Source organism: Ciconia boyciana, chromosome 10 (genome assembly GCF_034638445.1).
Source record: "Ciconia boyciana chromosome 10, ASM3463844v1, whole genome shotgun sequence".
Classification (NCBI taxonomy): Eukaryota; Metazoa; Chordata; class Aves; order Ciconiiformes; family Ciconiidae; genus Ciconia; species Ciconia boyciana.
In genome coordinates this window covers 12,160,231-12,183,101 of record NC_132943.1, presented here as the reverse complement: position 1 = coordinate 12,183,101, position 22,871 = coordinate 12,160,231, and the positions used below count along the sequence as shown (strand labels likewise).

Here is a 22,871-nt window from a genome sequence, read left to right as displayed (position 1 = left end):
AATAATTCATTGAGTCATTTAGATAATATATGAATAGTAATAATCCTACATTTGAATGAAGACATATTTCATGTCCTTTTATAGAAGACAGGTGCTGACTGAAGGAAAGAGAACTTGATTGAAACATGGCCTCAGATTAAGCTGCAGTTTCAAAATCTCACCTTGTTATCTTCATTCATTCTTCTGCTGTACAGCTCTAATATGGAGGCAGAGAGAGACCTTGTGGTCACCAAGAAGGTGGAAACACAAGACTGACAGGGTGGGGCAGAAACCATATCACCTGGAGAGAGTAATATTGGTGTAATATTCCCTTATAAGCAAGGGAAGCTGGTAGTACTTGCTTCAGAATAATGCTGGAGCATCTGAGTTCAGTGTATCAGACATGAAGTATTTGAGGAAAAAGAGGTGAAACACATCCAAAGAGCAAACTGCTATGCAGTTAATAGTAGTCTGTATTTTTTATTTTATTCTTAGGCTTCAGATGTTCAGGCAAATGCTTGTTCTGTTCCTTCAACACACATAATGAAAACAGAATAACATGTGTGTTTTGTTGCCTTAGAACCTCAATGGTGTGTTTTAAACTTACCTAAAATGACTCTGTGTGTCAGTGCCTAGTTTCAATTTAAGGCATCTGTAAAAGGTTATGCTTTTTTTTCTCAGTTATGCTCACTGATAGTCTTCAATTAACGTATGTGATGATAATTTGCAAAGAGCAAAGCACAAGCATTTCAGTCAAGTTCTGTAGAAAACTATGAATGCTTTGCTAGATGTTTATGGAGGGAAAATTCAACCCAGAAAAGGGAAATAAACATCTAAAAATTTGGAACACACGAGCACTCTCCCACAGTGGGGAGATTCCGGAGGCACCTCTACTCAGCAGCCCAGGTTAGCTGCCCAGGAGAATGGCTCCCAGCCACATTTGGTCTCTGTGGGACAATGTGGTGACCTTGGCAGCATTACCTGACATTTCACTTGTCTTCCAATATTGGCATCTGGTTTGCTGCACACATGGGAGTTCGTTGGTGCACCAATAGTCCAGTATGTGCTGTTGAATTTGTAATTGTCCCCCCACCTTCTCCAAGGCAGATCCGGAGATTAATAGGAAATATTGATGGTAAAACCTGCTGGCTTACCGACTTCATCCTGTTATCCTACCAGTGCACAGGTCCTTCCACAGTGCATTTGATAGGGTTTTCAATTGGCTTGGTTTAAGTATGCCAAATAATGCAGCTGCTATCACATGCCTTTGAGCAGGATGGATGGAGAAAACCATTGCATCTAAATCTTGTTTTAGCTGAATACCAAAGCCAAGATTAAATTATGGCTTCAGAGTTTCCTTTCTGGTTCTTGTTAAAGTTGGGGGACCTTTTGTGGCACATTCAAGGATAAATTTCAGCTCTTTATGTCTGCAAAGCCTCTTTATCCAGAAAACACTCACCAAAAAACATTTACTGAAGATATAACAGACTGTAGGTGAGCCTGTTAATATATGCAAGAGCAGAAATAGAAAAGAGACTGTCAGGACTGTCCTATGTCCATGCTAAGACTTCTTTCAGGTACAGCAAACTTCCCCTTGGTCCTAGCCTACCAGCTAAAGGGCTAGCTCCCTTCTGCTGCCTGTATATGGAAGGTGTAGATGGACCAGTATCTGACCTGTCACAGGCATGTCTCATTTCACTTACCCTAGTGAAAAGACAAGTCAGAGTCTATCTTACAGTGTTTGAAGGGTGTTTTCCTTCAGTGGAGTTTTTTGCACTGTATTCTGTATCTATTGCTGTACTATGTAATCCAGGGAAATCAAGGCATCCCTACCCCCCTTGGTCTAAAATCCTGGTAATTTTGATTCAGTTAGTCTGTAAGTAATAAAGCAAATGCACAAAATTAACTTGTAAAGGTCCAGGTGGCTAAATAGCATCTCTGAGCTTGGTGTGAGTGTAGGCTGGAGCAGGTCATTCTGTAGGATTAAAGGGGATTGCCAGCCCGTCTCCTCAAGAGAGCCACTGAGGTTGATGTGTTGTTCTCCTCCCCTGCCCCTCCCAAGTGTGTAAGGTCGCAGTGTCATGACACAAGAAAGGATGATCCCCTTGTTCAAACTTTGTGCCAAGCTCAGGAGCTGCAGGATTTCAGCGAGTAGAAGAGATGAGTGTTGCATACACCTTCCCTAAGCCCTTTGTGCTTGTGTTTGCTTCTCAGCAGCACGCAGAATCACAAATGTGTAGTTCTTGCTCTTTCGCCTGCCTTAAAGCTCAGCTTTAACCATGTTCTCTGCCTTGCTACAGGGACTCTGCCGTTTCCAACAATAAAACTCCACACAATAGCTCCATCAGCCACATTGAATCTGTCCTTCAGCAGCTCGACGAGGCCCAGGTACAGATGGAAGAGCTCTTCCATGAGAGGAAGATTAAGCTAGACATTTTCCTTCAGCTCCGGATTTTTGAACAGTACACCATTGAGGTAAGAGCTGGCTGCATGACCTGAGAAAGGTAGAGGTGTGGGAGAGGGAGTATATGTAAACATACTCTGTTAGGATACCCCTGGAGCTGTTTGTGCTCGGCTGTCCGGTGAGGAAGAGAGAGAGTTACAACCAGGTTTTAAATTTGTCATGTTGAAGCTAAAAATATGCTTTAGGATATACTTCTAGAATGCACTGAAATAGATTTCTGTCTGCTTAACTATGCTGAGAATTTGCCTGCTCTGCAGAGAAGCTTTATAAGATCCTTCTGTTATAACTCTTTATTGACACTTGTCACTCAGGGATTTGAAAGTTCTGTATCACTTATTAGTGAGGTTTGTCTCTTCAGATACAAACATAGATGCATACAGATATATGCTTGGCTTTAAACCACCGAGTGAAAAAACATGTTATGCATGAAAGGAAAGGATATTTAAGATATGGGCTTTATTTAAAAAGGAAAGAAAAAAAAAAAGAGGGGAAGTTAAGGTATATTTTTATGTCTTCGTGCAAAAAACGTCTTTCAGTTCTGTTTTGTACTTCTGTTTTGAAATCAAAAGCACTGGATGGAAAACTCATCAAAACACTAATAATTGAGGTATTCTTGAACAGAGAAACTTTAAAGAGACTCCAGCCGATCTCATTAATTGCTTGCTGTAATTCTGATAGGACATGGTACAAAAAGAACAACATGTAAATGAACTTGTGCACAAAATCCATGAAAGCCATGTGTCAGTGCTTATGTCCCTTCTGGGGTGTGTTTCTCCTACTGTATCCCACTGGTGCTTGTTCAGTTCATGGAGCACCTTTAAGTTTTTTATGATGATATATTCCTGAAGGTATTGTTTGTAAATCTGTAGGTAATCTCAAGGTGGGTAGTGGTAATTAATAGGAGCCTTAGAATGCTGTGTTACATTTTGCGAGTGTTTATTTTAAGACATGACATGGTGAATTACAGTGGAATAAAGGGCTGGAAACAGAGGTTTTTAGGTGTCTTGATCTGTAATTGGATGCCAGAGATAGAAATCAGTGAGGAGTATCTGAGCTTTCCTGCTGTGACTGCATAGTTAGGTATCATACTGAAGTCTGTTCTACAGTGCTTGTTATTTATGTGAATTAGAATAGTTTCATTTTACTTACTAGTTATATACAGCCTCCTTGGTATTGAGAGACAGTATTCTTTGTGAGTATGTGTGTATAAGTATAAATGTATGTATTTCATGTCAGATAACATACGTTGCCTTAAGGATGCTACATTCAAAATTCAGGAGCCTGCAGTAACTGTAGTATGTCCTATATTTAAATAGAAGATATTTTGATACCATGGTGTGGCAAACATTGAATAACTTTTACTCTAAAGATATAAATGGGGTGTGAATGCATACACTTGCACATACCTATAAATGGCACCTGTGTTTTCAAAAATGAAGCAAAAAAACCCAAAAACCAGTATGTGCCTCTGGAACACCCAAATGTGTCTGTAGGCAGTATATGGTGAACCCATGTGAGTCATTCATTAAGGTCTCAGCCTGTTTCACTGCAAATTCTAGATCTGAACCTAGAATTATGCTGATTTAAGTAAAGATCTAAAAGAAAAAAAAACAAAAACAAAAAAATAACTGTTTTCAAATTATTTTTCTTTGTACATAATCTTTCAATCAAAGATCTCAAAGGCTGTTACCACCATGGATTGCTTTACTGATGGGGCAACCGAAGCATCAGGAGATGATGTGACTTATCCTAGTCCCCTCCATGTGTGGTGCCAGAGATGGGAATGCTATGTGGATCCCTCTGTTTTGTTTCTTCATGAATCCTACTTCTGTGTATTCACAGATACGTTTGGAGTGGCTGTGATACATTAAAGATATTTTAAATTGGAAATGTGCTTCAGAGTCTTCTAAAATCAGATTAGCTAGAAAGGATTTTAAAGAAAATCACCACTTAGTTGTCACTGTAGATTTGCTATTTTTTATCATAAGAACATCTGAATTCCCTCTGCAAGATTAATATTACAAGGAAATCTGAGAACATGTTTCATAGGGAGTTTATGGGCAGATGATTTTATTTAGAACGCTCCCTCTTTCTGAAAAATATTTTTTTATTTTAGAATAATTATGACATTTAATTTATAACTGAACACACAATAAAAAATATATCCATGTCTTAAATATATCCATTATCTTAAATTTTATAAGTGCATTTAGTGCTTAAACAAGAAAAACAGTTTGATGGATAATAAAAAGAATGGCAATTTGAAATAAAATATTAAATGACACATGTATGCTATGCACTTCAAACAACAGCTGAATCGTCTCAAACTGACACAATAATGATCCTTAGAAAGTAGATTGCAGTCAGTTGCCTCAGCCGTATAATAAAGATTCCAAGTCAGTAGTAAACTGTTATCAAAATTAGCAAAATTATCTCATGCCATTGTTGAGAAGCAAAAAGATTTTTTCATCACCATAATTAAAAAGCATGTAGTATTTCTGAGGGTTGACTATTCCAAGCTTTTCAGGAAAAAAGATGATGAAATTTAAAACAGGAAATTAAGTATTTTTTTCTATTAAAGACAAGTAGCTTGAGCTATGACTGGAAATGTATTTAGGTTTTAATTTTCCATAATAGCCTAGATCCTGCATAGATTAAGAATAGTGAAATAATGTGTACCAGTATGATTGTCAAATGAATTTCTCCTTTTCTCATCTAGATAAGCCCCCCTTCCATCTGTCCAAAGAGCAGTGCCATATTGAGCACATCCCTAACGAAACCCCTCTACCTGCTGCAGCCATGTTCATCTCTCTCCTTCCTGCACTCACACAAACCGTCTGCAAAAAGTGGGCTCTCCACCTACCAAACTTGAACACCTTTGTCCTCTTTGCTGCTTCTGTCTTGTCAAGCATTGTTTTCCATTTTTGCCCCCTCAGATCTGTGTTCTCACTCTTGGTTCTCAGGTTCTTGTGCTCCAGGGAATCCCTTATGATGAGGACACTTCCCTGGGAACTCTGGTGAGAGGAAAAGCTTGCATCTCTAGTGGAAGCCAGAGGGATGCAGCTGTGGGAGCCCATCTGCTTCCAACAGCTTTAGGGAAGGCTGTGCATTAGAGCTCAGTCTCAGAGAATAGTTACATCTCGTGTTGTCTCTTTCCATCCAGTTTTGGTACCAAACATTTTTGATTCTGTTAATTTTCCCTACTCTCCTCTCTCTCTCTCCTTTCTAATTAACAATGCAAACTGAAAGTATTGGGAATTTTTCAAACACGCAAATGGCAATTGAGTGATTGGCCTTTAGTTTTATTTAGAAAGTGTCTGACTGTCATTTGTTCTTTGGAAACTTTCCTGCTTTTACTGTTCTCCCCAGATATTGAAATCCATACTATAGATCACATAACACTTTCCTTTGGCACTCCTTCCTAAACTTGCACTGTACCCATCTGCTTTGTAGCCCTCCTGGTTTTTGAGCTTTTCTATAATCTTCTCTTCTTGACAGAGGTTTGGAGTCCAGACAAACTTCAGAATTAATGATTACTGCACGAGCAACACTTACTGCCTTCGATTTAGGCATCATTGGACCTTTTCTTGTACTTCAGTGAAAACTGCCAACTATTGTTGCATTTTGTCTTCAGGAAAAGTATTTTATGTAAAGAGAAGCCACCTGCCTATTTCTTTGGCAGGGCAGACCAGCTGCATTCATTTAGGACTTCTAAGGACTTCTGAGCCGCACAGGCAGCTTTTATGTTGTACTTGAGTCAAGGCAGGTTTGGCATACGAATTGGGATACGAACCCACAGGCACATAGCATGTGCTGCCTGTTCTTTCTTGCCTTAATCTCATTATATTGACTGATATTTACACTCTGGGTTCTTGGGGTAAATTATGAAATCCAAACTATGACACCACCTGGAAACAGACATAACAGAAACATGAGAGAGCCTAGCTATCCCTATGGGAGGCTATTCTGCCTTAGGTTTTAAAACCATAAAATGACAACCCATTCTTTATTTAGGAAATGTGTCTAACTTTGATGCCTGATGTGTTTTATTCCTTTACCAAGTCATTGCGCATTTCAAGACAAGGTGGGATCATTAGGATTATATGGTTGGTCTTTCTATATGATACAGACTTCAACTGAGTTCGTGCAGCCAACCAAGTAACTTAGGAGATTTCATGCAATGTGAATGTGGTAGCTGATCCACTACGAGGAAATAGGGTGTAAGACTCAAGGGACGATAGCTGGCAGACATTAGCGGCAGCGCTGGCACCACACTGAGCACATTATACATATGGAGCACAGTCTTATTCCAGAGTTATATCCCCAGTAAAATCTGTCAAGTATACTTTGTCCCTTGCTTCAGAAATAGTCTTTTAAAGGCTTATTAACCATTATTTGAATGAATGTTAATATACAGTAAAATGCTGAGTAAATGCATAAGAAACAAATGGTAAAATGCACTGAGTTGCAACCCCTAACAAAATTACTGCCATCCAGAGTCTTTCTGCATATTTTTTCTTTATATCTTTTGTAGAGAGATGATCAAATTCACCTGTAGGCCTCTATAAAACTCTGTGACTGAGAACAGGAATGATCTCAGCCAATACCTCTCTGGCAACAGTTGCTGGTTACCTCCAAAGAAACTTCCCTCTCCCTTTCCCAGAGCTGCCCAGCTCCTTCCCATGTGTGTGTGTTGTTTTGTTCCCTGCAATACATATGGATCTGTGCAATGCTAGACAGAGCCTATGCACTGTAGCCTTAGAGCAACGTGGTTCCTAGGCCGAGACATAGTCCTGGAAGGGATTATGGGGATTCCCACTGTACAGTATAAATTTGATCTTGTATGCTGTTTATCTTTCAAAAAACCCCATGATCACTAAAATCTTCACCTGTTGGATATCTAATTTTCCACCATTCAGTCTCTTTGGCTTCTTTTCACCTGCTAATTAAATTTTTCAGCCTTGATTTCACTTGCTGGCTCTTCTGGCTGTTCACATCCATCTCTGAGCATGCGTTTAGAAGGGAACAGGAGCCAGCTTTCACAGTAGTTTACTTCACCATTATTTACAACTCACTTGAGTTTCCCATTCCAGGTTTATAACATTAGCAGAATCTTTCAAGTGAATTACCTGCCTGCATGAGTGTACAATATGTTTCATAGCCCCTCACTGACTTATAGCTGACACTCAGATGTGAGCTTCTTTCTTAGAAATAAGAGTTACAGACATCTTGAGATACATTTGAAAGAAAGGAAACAGTCAGAAAAATTTCAGCCTCTTCTGTTCATAAGCTGGAATCCTATAATGTCTCATGCTTAGTAAGCTTTTGTTTTTCTTTTCCATATATACCTAGTTTTCAAACTGCACATCACTTCATTTTAAGGAAGGGCAAGCACTAAGCTGTCCTGGGCACCCTGCCTTTTGGAGCTGAATTCCACTGTTTCTCTTAATATTTTTGGGATTCAGGAGCCGAAAGCACCAGAGCAGAATCATCACTGTGACAGCCTTTTCACACTTCAGTGGTCCAGGTCCCCACTAAGCCAGTGTGGCATCTCTGTCTGCTGTCAAAAAAATGGGTGACAGTATTGTCATACTGCACAGTGTCAGCCCAAACCGAGGCCTGAGAAGGAGGAACAGCAAACTTTCTGCTTACATGATCAGTAGAAGTGACAGCTTCATTCACCCTTTCCTACCTACATCTCCTCTGCCATATACCTTCAGTATTAGTCTGCTCATAGATCCACTTCTACTGTCACATCCAGCCCTCTGCTCTTCCAGCCTGCTCTGAACACTGAAGCAGAGCAAGTGCTGTTGTCCCTGGCATCCCTGGTGCCCAGTCTCTAGTATGTGCCTTAGAGATCTGGTCTCCCCTACTCTATTACAACCCCTTTCTTTCTGCACTCACAGATGCTCCCTCAGCATCCAGGAGTCAGAATTATGGGGGTTTTTATTCCTTCCTGGACCATATCTGACCTCTCATCCATCCTCACTCTCTGTTCATCCCAGCTGTATGGCTGCCACCTTTTTTTCTCTTGAAATGAGGTAAATATTCCCTTTTCTTGATTCTGAGCTCTGTACAGATCTGCCCTGTGCCTATGTGACTGTTCTTCCTGTCCTGCCTCATCCCCATGCTTTACCCACTCTTCTCGCCTTTGCTCCTCCGCCTACTTGCACCACCATTTCTCTTGCAACCTGCCTCCTACATTTGCTTGTTCTTCCCAAGCATCTTTACTCTTTTTCAGATTCTTTTCGTGAGCCTGCTCTCTTTCTGTTGATAGCTTCTGCTCCCAGGATAGAACTTTCTTTCCCTCCTCCTCGTATGCCCTTCCTCAGCCCATACTTCAAAATATCAGCTCCTATGTGATTCATTCGCCATATAACATTTATTTTATTTTGCTTGATTCCTCATTTCCCCTCTCCACCTCCTTCAATTGGCAAACAAAATTTTCTGGTTGGCATTAAACAAGATGACTTTAGGTGTCAAACACTGAATTAAGGCCACGCAAGCAGTATTCAAGGCTCAGCAGCACTATTTTGTAGAAAATCTCAGCAGCAGTGTCAAAAAAAAGATACTTAGGATTTAGATATGAAATTGTACAGATGTACAATTGCCTGCACAGCACCTGCTGCAGCTCAGGTAGGCTCTTTGGCGTAATTCACAAGCAGGCTGCAATGTAGGCATGAGATGGCTGGACTGATACTGTTGTTATTATTACTGCTATTACTTTTCACCTGCGTACCTCTCCGCTATACCTCTCCTCTTTCTCCAGGACTGAAGATGAACATGTGTCTCTCCCTTCGGTCATGTTATCTGCTGGTGTTGCAACATGATAAATCCAGGAAACAGCAAATGCAGCAGTATTGCAGCAGTGGGAACTTGGGTATATTAAGTTGCTGCTTTAGGAGGATTCCTGCCTAAAGAGTATGTGGTCTAGACTGCGGTCGCCGTGTCTGCATGAAAAACAGACGTGGCTGACACAGTCTGTATATCTCTTATAGCCTTGTGATAGTAGCATGGAGCTCAGCACAAACCCAGTGTTTGCTCACATGCTGAAGTTAACTCTTGCGCTGCCTCCACTGCTCTGATAAGAATATCTTGGGCATCTCATTTAATACTAGACTGGGCTCACTACCAGCATTAGTTCCCTTCCTGTTATCATGGCAGCAGGAGCATCTGTTTCAGGTGAAGAATGGAGAAATGTGCTTTCTAGGCTCATTGTCAATCAATAGCTTTGCTATGTCTTTCTCTCTCATTAGTTCTCTGGGATCACTTGACATTCCTTTAGTAATAGGGAGCTGTTTCTTGGCCACCAGCCTTATATGACCTGCAAGGAAGGAGCGTGGCTTCTTCCAAGGAGTCAGCCGGAGTGTGGCTGACAATGAGGCATGTGTACAGCTTTCCTTGGAACAGTGTAGGCACTGGGGGATAAGTCTGCTGCTTTTGCTAATGCAGACCTGTGCACTGCCAGTGTTGCTGCTCTCATGACCCTTCTGCTTTGGTACGATTTCTCTCTCATGCCACAGCAGAACAGAGTAGAGCTCAGGCCTTCTCTTGCAGCAGGGCTTCTCTTCTCTCAGGGCATGTGAGGGATGCTAAGGTCTATTTAGAATCACGAACACTGGGAAGTAAAGTGAATAAACATAAGAAGTGCTGTCAGTTCTTCCCACCAAAAATCTAGCAGATGAACAGAGTAAACTCTAATCAGCCATTCTTCTGGGTTAAAAGGGAATTAAACAAGTTCATGGCCGAGTGAGCCTCATTTATGAGACAATTCCTGGCACAGGCCCAGTGCAGTTGGCTCTTACCACAGCTTAGGAGATAAGACACTTCTGTCTTTTGCAGTCCAAGTTTTACCATAGATGTCAACGCCTGACCAATCTGTGAAAGCATCCAAAGTCTTTTTTTTAGACTTGAAAAATATACATCTGTAGCTAACAGAGCTGCCTAATTACAGGTTCTTCCTGAAGAAAAATAAATCATTTTCCCTATACCCAAGTCAAACCGGTTAGGGACTCAAATGCAGACTCTGGGCCCATTTCCAGATGGTCCAGTCTGAAGTACAGAAAATGCTGGGATTTTGAGGCAATGGCTGTACAGGCAGAAAAGGAAATGTCTTAATGAGATATGCAAAGCAGCATGGTCTCTGGGATAGGGCACCAGATTGGGATTCAGGAAACCTGGGTTGTTATCACAGCTCTGCTATTGCTTCTTTGCCTTCTTGTGCTTTAGATTCCCTTCTAGCCATCTGTTTGTCTCAGTTACTCAGAGAAATGTACCCAGCCTTCCTGTACACACTTCGTCTGAGAAATTTGGTGGTGTTCCACCTCTCACTGTGCCTGACTCCTTTCTCTCTTCCCCTAACCCAGCACATGGGATGATTGTCACCCTTCATCAGCCCCCACTCAGAGGCGACTTCCCTCCTTCCTTCCTTCAACGCTTCAGTGCTTTGCAATGGCTAATAGGACAGGTAAATATTTAGGTGCAGGTGCTCCTGTGTGGGGAGCCTAGTGAAAGCTGGCTGCCAACATGAGCACGAGGAGCACTGGTTGCCTGAGAGGCAATCCCTCTCTTGAATGATGATGCCTTTCTGCTAGACACCTGTCTTGGACACTCATGCCTAAGGAGCAAAAAGCAGTACAGTCAGGAACAGCCATTTCCCTGTGCTCGAGTGGAAATTATTGTAGATTTAATGATAAAAGCAATGCTGCTCAGCGTCCCTTCCACAGCCAAGTGGAAAAGTTACTAAGAGAAGCAGCACCACAGCAGAGAGGTTTACCCAGGCAGTTTTGTAGAAGTGCTGGATCTCAGTGTACTTGTGGAAACATGTATTGATTGCTTCGTATGTCCATCATCGACTCCCCTGACAGTTCAACCCTCTGAAAGAGTTGCATTTTCCTGTCCTGGGGATGATGTCCATAGACATAAACGGGATGGAGGGCTTTTGTTTTGATCAGAACCCCCCCAGTCGTAGCATCATGGCTGTCAGAGCAAACTAATGTAACGCATTCTGATTGTTTTAATCTTTTCTGTTACTGTCACTTATAAATGCTGTTAGACACCTCCCTGAGTGCGCATGCATGGGAATGTTCACAGGAAATTGGGAAGTACTTTGTGAATCCTTGCAAAATTTCAAATAATTATGTTTTAGCAGCCAGTTTTAGCAGCAATCAATGCAATGAATTCAAACAGACAATATTTTTAAGAGCTCATAAAAAATAAAATTCTTCTGATTCACTTATATCACATGCCTTTCCCCTAGAAAGACCAGAAAGGGCTTTGCATTGAACTTTAAGTGTTATTGTCATGACTGTAGGAACCTGCTCTTACTCTAAATTCATTCCATTGTTTGTAGTTTGAAACCAGGTCAAGACCACCTCAGTTCTGATTACTGTTAGCTGAGGATCTGTCCCTAAATGTAAATGTATCGAGTAAATGTAAATGTATCCCTAAATGTAAATGTATCTAGTAAAACCCTTCTCCAGCATCCACTTTGACCATTTCTCCATAACTGTTAAATCTGCCAATAAGCCTCCACAGTCCAGGAACTCCAGCTATGTGTGAACGAATCAGAGGCTGCTGGAATCAGGAATGGGACCAAAGAGACTGTAGAGATAACCATTATTTAAAGGTAATTGAGTGGAATGGGCAATGGAACAAGCTGAAGAAAAATAGAAGCCCCTCAGGATGTCCACACTCTGCCTTTCACCCTGCAGCTGAGGTCCTAGGTTCTTGGTTGAGTAAATCTGCTTTTCTGCTTCTCTCAAAAAAAGAGCCTAAAAACTGCTTATGTTTTCCCTTCTAATGCAAAACTGTGTACTCCTATCCATGCTAATGTGAGAAGGGCTGAGAGACAGTCTGTTTGGGTTGCCTTTCTGTGCCTGTGCTGGATATAATGTATGTTTTCTGGAAAGGAAAACTGAATAGAAAATTTTGAATCTTGACTACTTAGGAAGTTAAGCATCTCACTGCACACAGGCACTGAAGAGTACCTTTAGTGAGAAATGGAGAACTTTTCACTACATCATAACATGCACAAGTGGAAATTTAGATACCTAGTTTTAGCTCTCCTGAATCTAGCTATGAGGAATTGACCTATGAATCAGAATTAAGGCATTTATTTAATAATTTTTAAATACTTTAAAAAATTGTATTCTGCACAGTACTAGCCTATATGCATGATTTAATTCCCATTCCCCTTGTCCCCCCTCCCTCATTCATTGTCACTAGCACGTTCCCTCTTTTTTGTCTGTAGTAGCAGAATCTAGGTTGAGGTGAGATTGTGCTGTTTGGGTGGAGGCTAGATCTTGCTTTAATTGAACAGGCAAAAACCGAGAAGGTTAGCTGCTTGTGGGCTAAAATGTAAAGCACAGAAGATATGGTAAATGGACTGCTAAAATCACCAGACTGCATGTTATAATCAGGAAGCAAAGAAAGCAACAGAAGATTTTGCATGTTCCCATGAGTTATTGGCAGGTTATACAAGTCTTTGCTTAGAGCCAGGTACCATTCGTGATTCTACTGGTGATTCACCTAGCCCTTGAGTATGATGTTTCTGTGTTGTGCTTTCCCCATCTGTAAAAGAGAATTATTTATATTCATTCCCCAATGTAAAAGCTTTCAGATCCACAGGAGAAAAAAGTTATACAGGGCCTGTTCCCAAGTCCACTGAAGACAACAGAAAGAACCTTATGGAAGACTAAGTCCCTGAAAGCACAACATAGGACTCATTGTACAACTGCAGTCAATGCTGCGGGGGTTAACTCACAAATTCATAATAAAATATTTAGTCTCATGATACGTTTTCTGTGAACAATGGGTAGATACTGTTCACAATACATTATATCAATAATAATAATTCTGAAAATGTATTTGTTATCCCTGTTTTAGGGCTTAATGGAAGCAGCTTATAATTTCAATTCTATGAAGATAGAATAAATAATATTTCCATCTGTAATACGTAACATACAGTGTGTTGCAAAATGTTTTTAGAAACATTCAGGCCATTTTGGGATTATGTGGTCACAGGTGTTACAAATAATTTTGCAATTCTGTAAGCATTACTTCTTTTAAATTTGAATTTATTCAGAAACATTACCTCTACCATCCATGTGAATATAGTGGGTTTTCTCTTACAGTGCCCTTTGGAATGTGTAAGGGAAAAAGAAGGTGTCACATTTCCTGTTGGACTGATAATCTTTTCATGGATCCTCACCTAAGCAAAATGTTAAGTGTGACCGTTAAGTGGGCAGGATCCAGAGTGTACTGAGGCTGTGGTTTGAGCCTTTCTGGATCAGAGTCAAAACGTGAAGTACTTTTGTGATCCAAACACAGTTCAAGAGTAAGATTTTTCATTGATCGTGGGTGAATGCAGTGTCTGTCTTCTGCCCATGAAGGTTACAGCAGAATTAGATGCCTGGAATGAAGATCTGCTGAGGCAAATGAATGATTTCAATACTGAAGACCTCACTCTGGCTGAGCAGCGTTTGCAGCGTCACACTGAGCGGAAGTTGGCCATGAACAACATGACCTTTGAAGTCATCCAGCAAGGGCAAGATTTACACCAATACATCATGGAGGTCCAGGCTTCAGGTGAGCAGAACAATTTGATCTCTATTTTACATGAGGAAAAAACAAAACAAAACAAAAATACCTAAAACCCAAGAAAAACCCAAAACCCCAAAAATGCATATCAAGCAAAAATACCCCAATACGTACCAAATACATCAGCTTTTAACATAAGTAAGTATGGGCAATACCTGTCTCTCCACTCCCAGAACTTTTCCACGAATTTTGGGATTCCTTTGATTCAGGATTACATGTCAAAAATTGCTATTTCTTTGAGACTGAAACTCACTGAGGAAATGAAGCTGACTTTCCAGTTTCATTCAGAAGGTTTCATAACTGCAGGATGGAGTCCGTGATCAATTCCAAAGTGGATGGAGAGGGGAGGGTGTCGCGGATGGAGTGAGCGTGCACTTCACTCGTAAGAGAGAAGTAAAAATATAGTTTATTGATACAGAATAGGGAGTTAACAAAGTTCAATGCGACAGTGGTTTAACAAGATTCGATGGCGAGGCACACTTGATTATTTACTGCATAGAGGACAGGGTCAGACAAAACTGTCAGGGAGACCCTCCCATTGAGTCATGAGGTTCAGAAGGATCCCCTTGCTTTCTAAACTCCTTCTCAGAGAGGAGTCTAGGTGCGGCTAGATCCAGTCCTAGTCCCAGACTTGGTCAACGGTTTATATCTAAAGGATTATATATGCACAATCAATCCTTTATATCACTTAGCTAAGATTTCAAAGTTTAGCATGCTATTAGTCACTTACCAAGGATCTGTTGCAGCAAGGAATCTCTCAACCTCGAGGAGTAACCTTGAGAGGCGTCCCTGCTCAAGGGGAGATCCTGGCGTGCAGCCCGCTGCCGTGCAGGAGAGCTCAAAGGGCTCTTGGGCTGCTCACTATTTATGGGGGATAAGATGATTGACCCATAGTCATATTTGCATGCCGACCACAGGTTTTAATTTCTTCGGTGGGCGTGTTGCACAATAGCCCTAGGCTATTGTGTTGTTATCTGTCTCCTGAATTCACTTTGAGCCGATGGTGCCATTACAATCACCACTGGTGATTATCACCTAAGCAGGGTTGCAGGAGATAAAGGCCGAGGCGGGGAAGCACACCGTCACCCTCCACCCCGTGACTATAGTCAATTCATCTTATTCTCACAGAGTGGTGGTACGGTCACCTCTTGCCTCTGTGCCATAAATAGTATATTGATAATTTATGCACTTATAGATCCACAGTAAGTAGACAGTGAAGCACTGCTATTTGTTATGCGTTAATTTGTATGTTTTGGGTGGTTGAAGTTGGGTTATTTGTTTTATCATGTGCCAAACCTTTATATACAATATAATTATAAGCAATAGACACATTAATGTTAGAGTCAGTAAAATGACAACTGGGTGAAGCATAAGATTAAACACTCCCGTTGCTGTCGGTGACCATCCAAGAAGAGTCTCCCACCAATGGTGTTCTCCATCCTTCTTTACTCTTTCCAAGACATGGTGTATCTCTTCTGCATCATGATGAGCGGTGATCAGAGTTTTGTGTCCATTGTTTAGGTATGCGTTCTAGCAGTTGACACAGGTCATCGTGTTGTAGTAGTTTCTTCACCAATGTAAGATTCATTCCGATGGGGGTAGGCAATAAATCTCGACTCAATGTATAGTTAGATTGTAACAATTGATAAGACGTAACAGGAGCTGAATAATTGAAGTCACATCCCACAATTTTGTAAAGTTACAAACACAAATATTTGAGCGATTGCTTGTATCTACAGTAATGTTATCTACAAATATAAAATCACAAAGGGTTCTCATACAAATACATCCTTTTCCAGTATACACAAGTATAGTTTCAGGGGCTTCATCAGGTCGTATTTCAAAATGACAAACATTTTGTTCAGTGTCAAGACAGATGTCTTGGGCTTTGAGGGTGTTACTCTCACAAATAAATCCTTGTTGTTCCTGTATAACGCATGCATTAACATCAACAGTTTGCCATTTGTTTCCATTTTGGTGGGCCCATACTCTGTGTTCTAATGGATAGAGTACAGTTCCATTGTGATTTAATCCCAACGCAATGATTGGGTATATGGTATATACTGAAGCATTGTGTATTGTTAAGACAAAAGCTGTGGCCTTATTGCTAATGGGGTCATAAGTGAAATTGACTAAATACCACCAGGACTGGAATTCTTTCTCAAATTTAGTTGCATTATCCCAAATTACCTTTCGAATTTCAGTGGGTAAGGTACCCCCTTCACCTTCTCTTATAATTGCTGCTACCATAGATTGCATCCACAGTTGAGCTTGGATACAACTAAGAGCTAGAGAAATATTGGTTTGGGCTACACCAAGTGCATCCACGATCAGTTGGTGGTCCCTTTCATTAATTCTTTTCCACTGAGGTAATATATCAGATAAGAGCCATTGGTTAGTTCCCAATGCTAATAGAGAAGACCGCAATGGGTGTTCTAATTTGTTTAAATCACTTGTTGTTGTGCTCAGTTTGTTCCACGAGTACTTCAGCATCGATACTATTTAAGACTCCCAATCCTGTCCCTATGATACGGTCACATCTCTCCTTGTTCGTCTTGGAGGGTGAGGTTCACCATGTAACCATGCTAACCATCCTGCATAGGACGTACCTAGGAATGGTGAACAGGTCGGTTTGATTGCAGACATATTAATTTGCATCAGTAGTTCTACTCGTTTAAGAGACCATGATGGATTAAATAACACTTGTTGTTGGCCTGTATTTTTGATCACATATGGTCCAACTTCAGAAACTTGTGGGGATAGAATTGTCTCATCCTTTACAGTCAGGGCGGATGTTGTGCTAGGCTCAATAATGTCTATTTTAAATTTAAAGGATAATCTCACACGATGGTGAGCCCAGAGACAGATTACAAAAACAGGTTGTACTAAGGTAAAATTGTACCAACAGTCCAGTTTTTCAAAGGCGCAAAGTTTCGTATCTTTGGCTATTGGCCTTGACGTAATGTTGTACACAGAAATCTGAGATGCCTTCTCATGGGTAGATCCATTGATCATCCGGCATCCTATTTTAATTTCTTTCCCTGCTGTTCCTCGGAGCCGGGGAACTTTATCATCAGCTTCATCTTTATCCCAGCTCCATTCATTTTCTAAGTATGTTTTAGTTCCGTGCATGACCACGGTGGAAAGCTTTAAATCCCCCTTACTAGAGTGTATTCCCATACTTCCAGTGTACTCAACACGAGCTTGGGACCATGGCCATTCTAGGGTTCTTTGACCACAGGCTAAGAAGAGCAGCATTGTTAGGGTTTGGAATAGTAACATGAACACAGCATTTCCATCTGCCATCTTGTGGGGTGCTGTAAGAGAAAATAGAGACTTGTTTCGGTGGGGAGAGTCCGAACAGGTTACCCCATTAAGAAGAAGGAAAAATCCATCGTGAACTAATTCTGTGTTTTGCACCACTGCTATCAGTAGCTTCCCAGGCAAGTGGGCCACGAGGTTTAGTTAAAGTCATAGGCACAGTACCGATAGATGGTAAATTAACCATCACAGGCTGTCCTGGCTGTAATGTCATTGGATATTCTCTTTTCCTAGTAGGTGGAGCGCTAAGCTCAGTTTTACAAAGAATGCTTTCGGCTTACAGGGCTTCCAGTAGGCCCATACCGATTGTTTAATTGATGGAGTACTTTGGGAAGTCTCGTATCCCATTGAGCTTCCTGTGGTTTGAGACTCCTTTTCAACAAGCCATTAGCTCTTTCTACCATCCCATTTGATTGAGGGTAGTATGGGGTGTGGAAAACCCATCTAATTCCCTCTTGTTTTGCCCAATCTTGCACTTCCTTACAAGAAAAGTGTGAGCCATTATCACTCTGGATAACATCAGGAGTAGGTAGATTTGAGAACCAAAATGATAGCCCTCGCACTGTATTTTGCCCATCGGCTTTCCGACATTTAGTCGCCATAAGCAAGCCGGAGACTACTTCCACTCCTGTAAGGATGTATTGATATCCTGCAGAGGATTTGAATGGTCCGATATAATCAATTTGCCATGTAGACCATAAAGTTTTCCCTTCATTGATATGTAAAGGTGGTGCTTTAGCAGGATGATCTGCTTGTAATTTCAGTCTACACTGAGGACATTCTGTAAGAATAGTTTCACAAGTTTTTCTATTTATAGGCCAGCCTTTACTCTGTGCAGCAAAGTAAAGTGCTTCTTTACCTGTGTGGCCTAGGTTTTGATGTAACCATTCTCCCAGTCGATACCACTCAGGATTTAAGGTGATTTTCCTAATTTTAGTTAGCTCATCTACCTTTTGATTCCACTTTGTGGCTGGTTGATTATCTTTAGCATGAGCTTTTACCCATCCCATCTTGAAAGGTGTTTTCCTGGCTATATCTAGTAATAATTGCCAATCTTTGTTTCTCCAAACTGGGGATCTATTTACTTCCCAATTCAAGGTTTCCCATTGACAGAGCCACTGTGTGGCACCGGCCCACACAGCATAGGAGTCTACATATATGATTTTTGCTCCATTCTGTGCTGCCAAAACAACTGCTCTTATTTCTCCTACTTGTGCACTGCCTTCACCTTCTTCTACTACTTGTTTGCCGGTGGTAATGTCTAATGCAACAGCCTTATATTGCCATTTACCATTTACCCTTTTTGCTGAAGCATCTGTAAACCAAATGTTTTCTGTTGGTGTACCCTCAGTGAGGGGTGGTGCATCCAGAATGGGTGAAGGTTTAAAAGGTTGTTGTAAAGCTAAAGGGTCTGTGTTTATGGGCATCTGCAATTTGGAAAGCTTAGTGTGTCCTTCAGTTAGTTGCATATTTTCTGCAACTCCTGTTAGGTAGGCATACCATTTTCGGACAGTGGGTTTTTGTGCAACTCCTTCTGGGGACCAGTCCCCTTTAGGATTGCTTCTAGTAAATTAAATGGTCCTCTAGTTTGCACAGGTTGTCCCTGATGTATTTTCTCAACTTGTTTAACTGCTCGGACTAAAGATAAAAGTCCCTTTTCCCATTCAGAGTATCGTTGTTCTGTTTCTTTAAATGCAGTTGAGCTAAACAATAAAGGTCTTTTTGGCCCATCGGGTCCAGTTTGGAACAGGTTACAGTAAGTAGCATGTTCGGCGAAACCCCATTCAGCTATAATAGGGTTGCGGGGGTGCACTGGTCCCAGTGACTGATATGTTTTTAACTCTTCAGTTAGAGTTTTGACTGCCTCTTTATGTTCTAATTTCCACTCCCAGGGTTTGCCTTTCCTTAAGAGTGAGTATAAGGGACGGGAAATGATAGAAAATCCAGGCACATGTTTCCTACAATATCCTAAAGTTCCCATTAATTGTTGTAACTCCTTCCTTGATTGGGGCATTTGCAGCTCTTCAATTTTTCTTAAGGTATCTGGAGGAATCACTGCACTGCCTGCTATCCACCAAGTACCTAAAAATTTTACTTCTTTGCTTGGTCCCTGACATTTTCCAGGTGGAATCTCAATTTCTGCTTTATTTAGTGCTTGCCATACTGCTGCTGCCGCTTCCCCAACCTTTTCAGGGGAAGTTCCTCCAATAAGAATATCATCTATATATTGGTACAGTTTCACTTCTTAGGGGAGTGAGACTGTCTGTAAAAGTTCAGCAAGCGCAGCATGAGCAATCGTGGGTGAATGTTTATACCCCTGTGGGAGTCTGTTAAAGGTGTATTGTATTTCCTCCCAAGTGAAAGCAAACTTCTCTTTATCCTCCTCCTTTAAGGGAACCATAAAGAACATATCCTTTACATCTAGCGCTGCCATCCATGGGTGTGCAGCTGCTTGCAAAGTAGCTGTTAAGTTGGCAATGTTTGGCACAGCAGCTGTGAGCGGGGCTGTATTGGCGTTCAGGCGCCGATAATCGACTGTTAAACGCCACCTCCCGTCTGGTTTCCGGACGGGCCAGACAGGTGAGTTATATGGGGAGTGCGTTCTGGAGATAATTTGTCGTTTCTCCAAATCAGCTATGACTTCAGAAATTCCATTTCGTGCCGCAGCAGACATGGGATATTGCGGTACGTTAGTGATTTTTGACTCGGGGAGCGCAGGGGCTGCGCGCAGTGCCCACACTGCAGCCTCCCGGCTTCTGCTGGGGTTGGGATCGATGTTCGAGCCGAAGGACCACACGCTGCCGTTCGGCAGGCGCCAGGTTCGTCCGTTTAAAACATCGAAACCTAAAATATTTTCATGGTGATCTTTAATTGCAAAGCGAGTACTCGACATGCGCTTCTCGCCCGGGAGCCATAAATTGACCTTGGCAGTTTGGCACTGAACACTCACTCCGTTCACGCCAGTAATTTTAACTCTTTGCCGTCTGGGTCGTACACCCAGCTTCTCGGCATCTTGTTGTGTTAATAGTGAAATTTGTGCTCCCGTATCTATTAAAAACTTTACCAATTGTCTTTGAGGACCAACTGGAATTAAAATGTATGGGCCGTTATCACTTATCCACTGATAAGCCTCCACTTTCCGGACAGGCAGGCCCAATTGCCTTCCGGACACTACTCGTTTTTTGACTTCATGCCCTGCAATTCCTCCCTAAGGGGGAGGAAGGGGTTGTCTCCCCTTCTGGGGTGTGGCGCAGGAGGAGTTGAGATACGCTCCTTCCTTTCACCGTTATCTCGTTTTTGAAATGCTTCAATTAGACTCAAAATTATGCCAGTAGGCTGACCTTGAATTGCAGCTCTGGGAATGCCTAAAGCTAATGCATTCCTCCACAACTCATTCCTCTGTTCTTGAGATTCCGTTTGGGGGTTTTAAATTTGTTTCCCTTCGATCTAGTTTCTGTTCCCCGTTTTATGGGTCTTACTTTGTGATCTCCTCCCCGGGGCTTCAGGTTTTGTTTTTCAGCTGGTGCATCGTCCCAGCCCATCTCACGGCTGTAGTTAACAATGCCGTGCATCAGTTCTGCCCAGGTAGGGAGCTGCTTGTGGGCATTTTGAGCGTTATCACCTAGTCCCTCATTGTGCTCTGTGTCTTTCTTGATCTCATCTCGTTTTGCAACTAAATGGGATTTAAGAATTGCCGGGGCTCCTCTGATCAGTGGTTTTAACATTGCGAAATCTACTGTAGCAGACAGTGGGACATCATGGGACCCTCGTTTGTGCATGGCTTGTATACAGGCGGCTTTTGTGATGGCTGTAGAGAGCTCACTTAAAGATTTAATGGGAATTATGGAAGGTTCACCTCGCTCCATGCTGTCTATTCCTCCAGCCCAATAAGCTACTCGGCTGGTGATAGAATGAGGTGTATTTGTCGGGTCAGGTCCTAAATTTAAGAAAACTCCCGGACCCCAATAGCCACTTGCTTCATCCTCAGTCAACATTATTCGGTCACCGCCACTGAGGCATACTCGCCACAAGTATTCCGTTTCAGTTTCACCTGGTTTTCTGCTATATCTCTCTTGCAAATTTGTCAATTGCAACGGATCCCAGGGATGGTTCGCGTAGTATGTCGCGGATGACCACCCTGAGGACCCACAGTTCTTTCTGTTTTAACAATGGGTCTGGCTTCATACTCAGGAGGATTTGTGGGGAACAAAGGGTCGTCATCTTCTGGCTCGCTGTCATCGGGATCACCCCAGATGTCTCCATCCCAATCTTCAGGGGATACTATTAGTTTCCTAATCTGTACGATGTCGGGGGGGCGGGGAGCCCGTATAAGCATCATCTCGACTTTTTCTCCCAACTTTTGTCTTTTTTCCTTTTCCTCCTGTAACTGTTTCTGCAGTTGTTCAATTTTAAAAGATAGTAACAACTCAGTTGCCTTTCTACTTTCTATTTCCTTCTCTAGGTCCTGCTCCTTTTTATTTCTGTTGTCTCTTTCCTGATGTGCAGCTTCTAAACAGGCACCTAGCATCTTGCAGATAATTCCTTTCCCTTTTCCATCTTTTGTGTGGCCTCTAGTTACTTTTAGGTGTTCTTCAATGGCTTCCCAATTATGCCAATTGTCACGAGTCCATTCTGCTGAGAATTTGGGACTCGGATTCACTCCATGCCTCCGTAAATAATCAGTGATACTACTTGCCATCCTGCCGACTACGCCAATTTGTCGCGGATGGAGTGAGCGTGCACTTCACTCGTAAGAGAGAAGTAAAAATATAGTTTATTGATACAGAATAGGGAGTTAACAAAGTTCAATGCGACAGTGGTTTAACAAGATTCGATGGCGAGGCACACTTGATTATTTACTGCATAGAGGACAGGGTCAGACAAAACTGTCAGGGAGACCCTCCCATTGAGTCATGAGGTTCAGAAGGATCCCCTTGCTTTCTAAACTCCTTCTCAGAGAGGAGTCTAGGTGCGGCTAGATCCAGTCCTAGTCCCAGACTTGGTCAACGGTTTATATCTAAAGGATTATATATGCACAATCAATCCTTTATATCACTTAGCTAAGATTTCAAAGTTTAGCATGCTATTAGTCACTTACCAAGGATCTGTTGCAGCAAGGAATCTCTCAACCTCGAGGAGTAACCTTGAGAGGCGTCCCTGCTCAAGGGGAGATCCTGGCGTGCAGCCCGCTGCCGTGCAGGAGAGCTCAAAGGGCTCTTGGGCTGCTCACTATTTATGGGGGATAAGATGATTGACCCATAGTCATATTTGCATGCCGACCACAGGTTTTAATTTCTTCGGTGGGCGTGTTGCACAATAGCCCTAGGCTATTGTGTTGTTATCTGTCTCCTGAATTCACTTTGAGCCGATGGTGCCATTACAATCACCACTGGTGATTATCACCTAAGCAGGGTTGCAGGAGATAAAGGCCGGGGGCGGGGGAAGCACACCGTCACAGAGGGCAAGACAAGTTACACTGGTAGGTCCTTATCCTTGCACCAGCTCA

At 41.9% G+C, this 22,871-nt stretch overlaps 1 protein-coding gene across 12 annotated transcripts in view; it reads left to right on the top strand.

The window, feature by feature from the left end:
* The window catches only part of KALRN (kalirin RhoGEF kinase), a 534,671-nt gene that overhangs the window by 327,339 nt on the left and 184,461 nt on the right, over positions 1-22,871 (top strand). For all 12 annotated transcript variants that reach the window (XR_012044472.1, XR_012044473.1, XM_072875252.1 and 9 more), the window contains 2 exons: positions 2,280-2,454; positions 13,837-14,032. Coding sequence is in view for 10 of the 12 variants with exons in the window: in XM_072875252.1 (XP_072731353.1) it covers positions 2,280-2,454; positions 13,837-14,032 (371 nt within the window). In the remaining 2 variants the exon portion in view is untranslated. The remainder of the gene's footprint in view (positions 1-2,279; positions 2,455-13,836; positions 14,033-22,871) is intronic.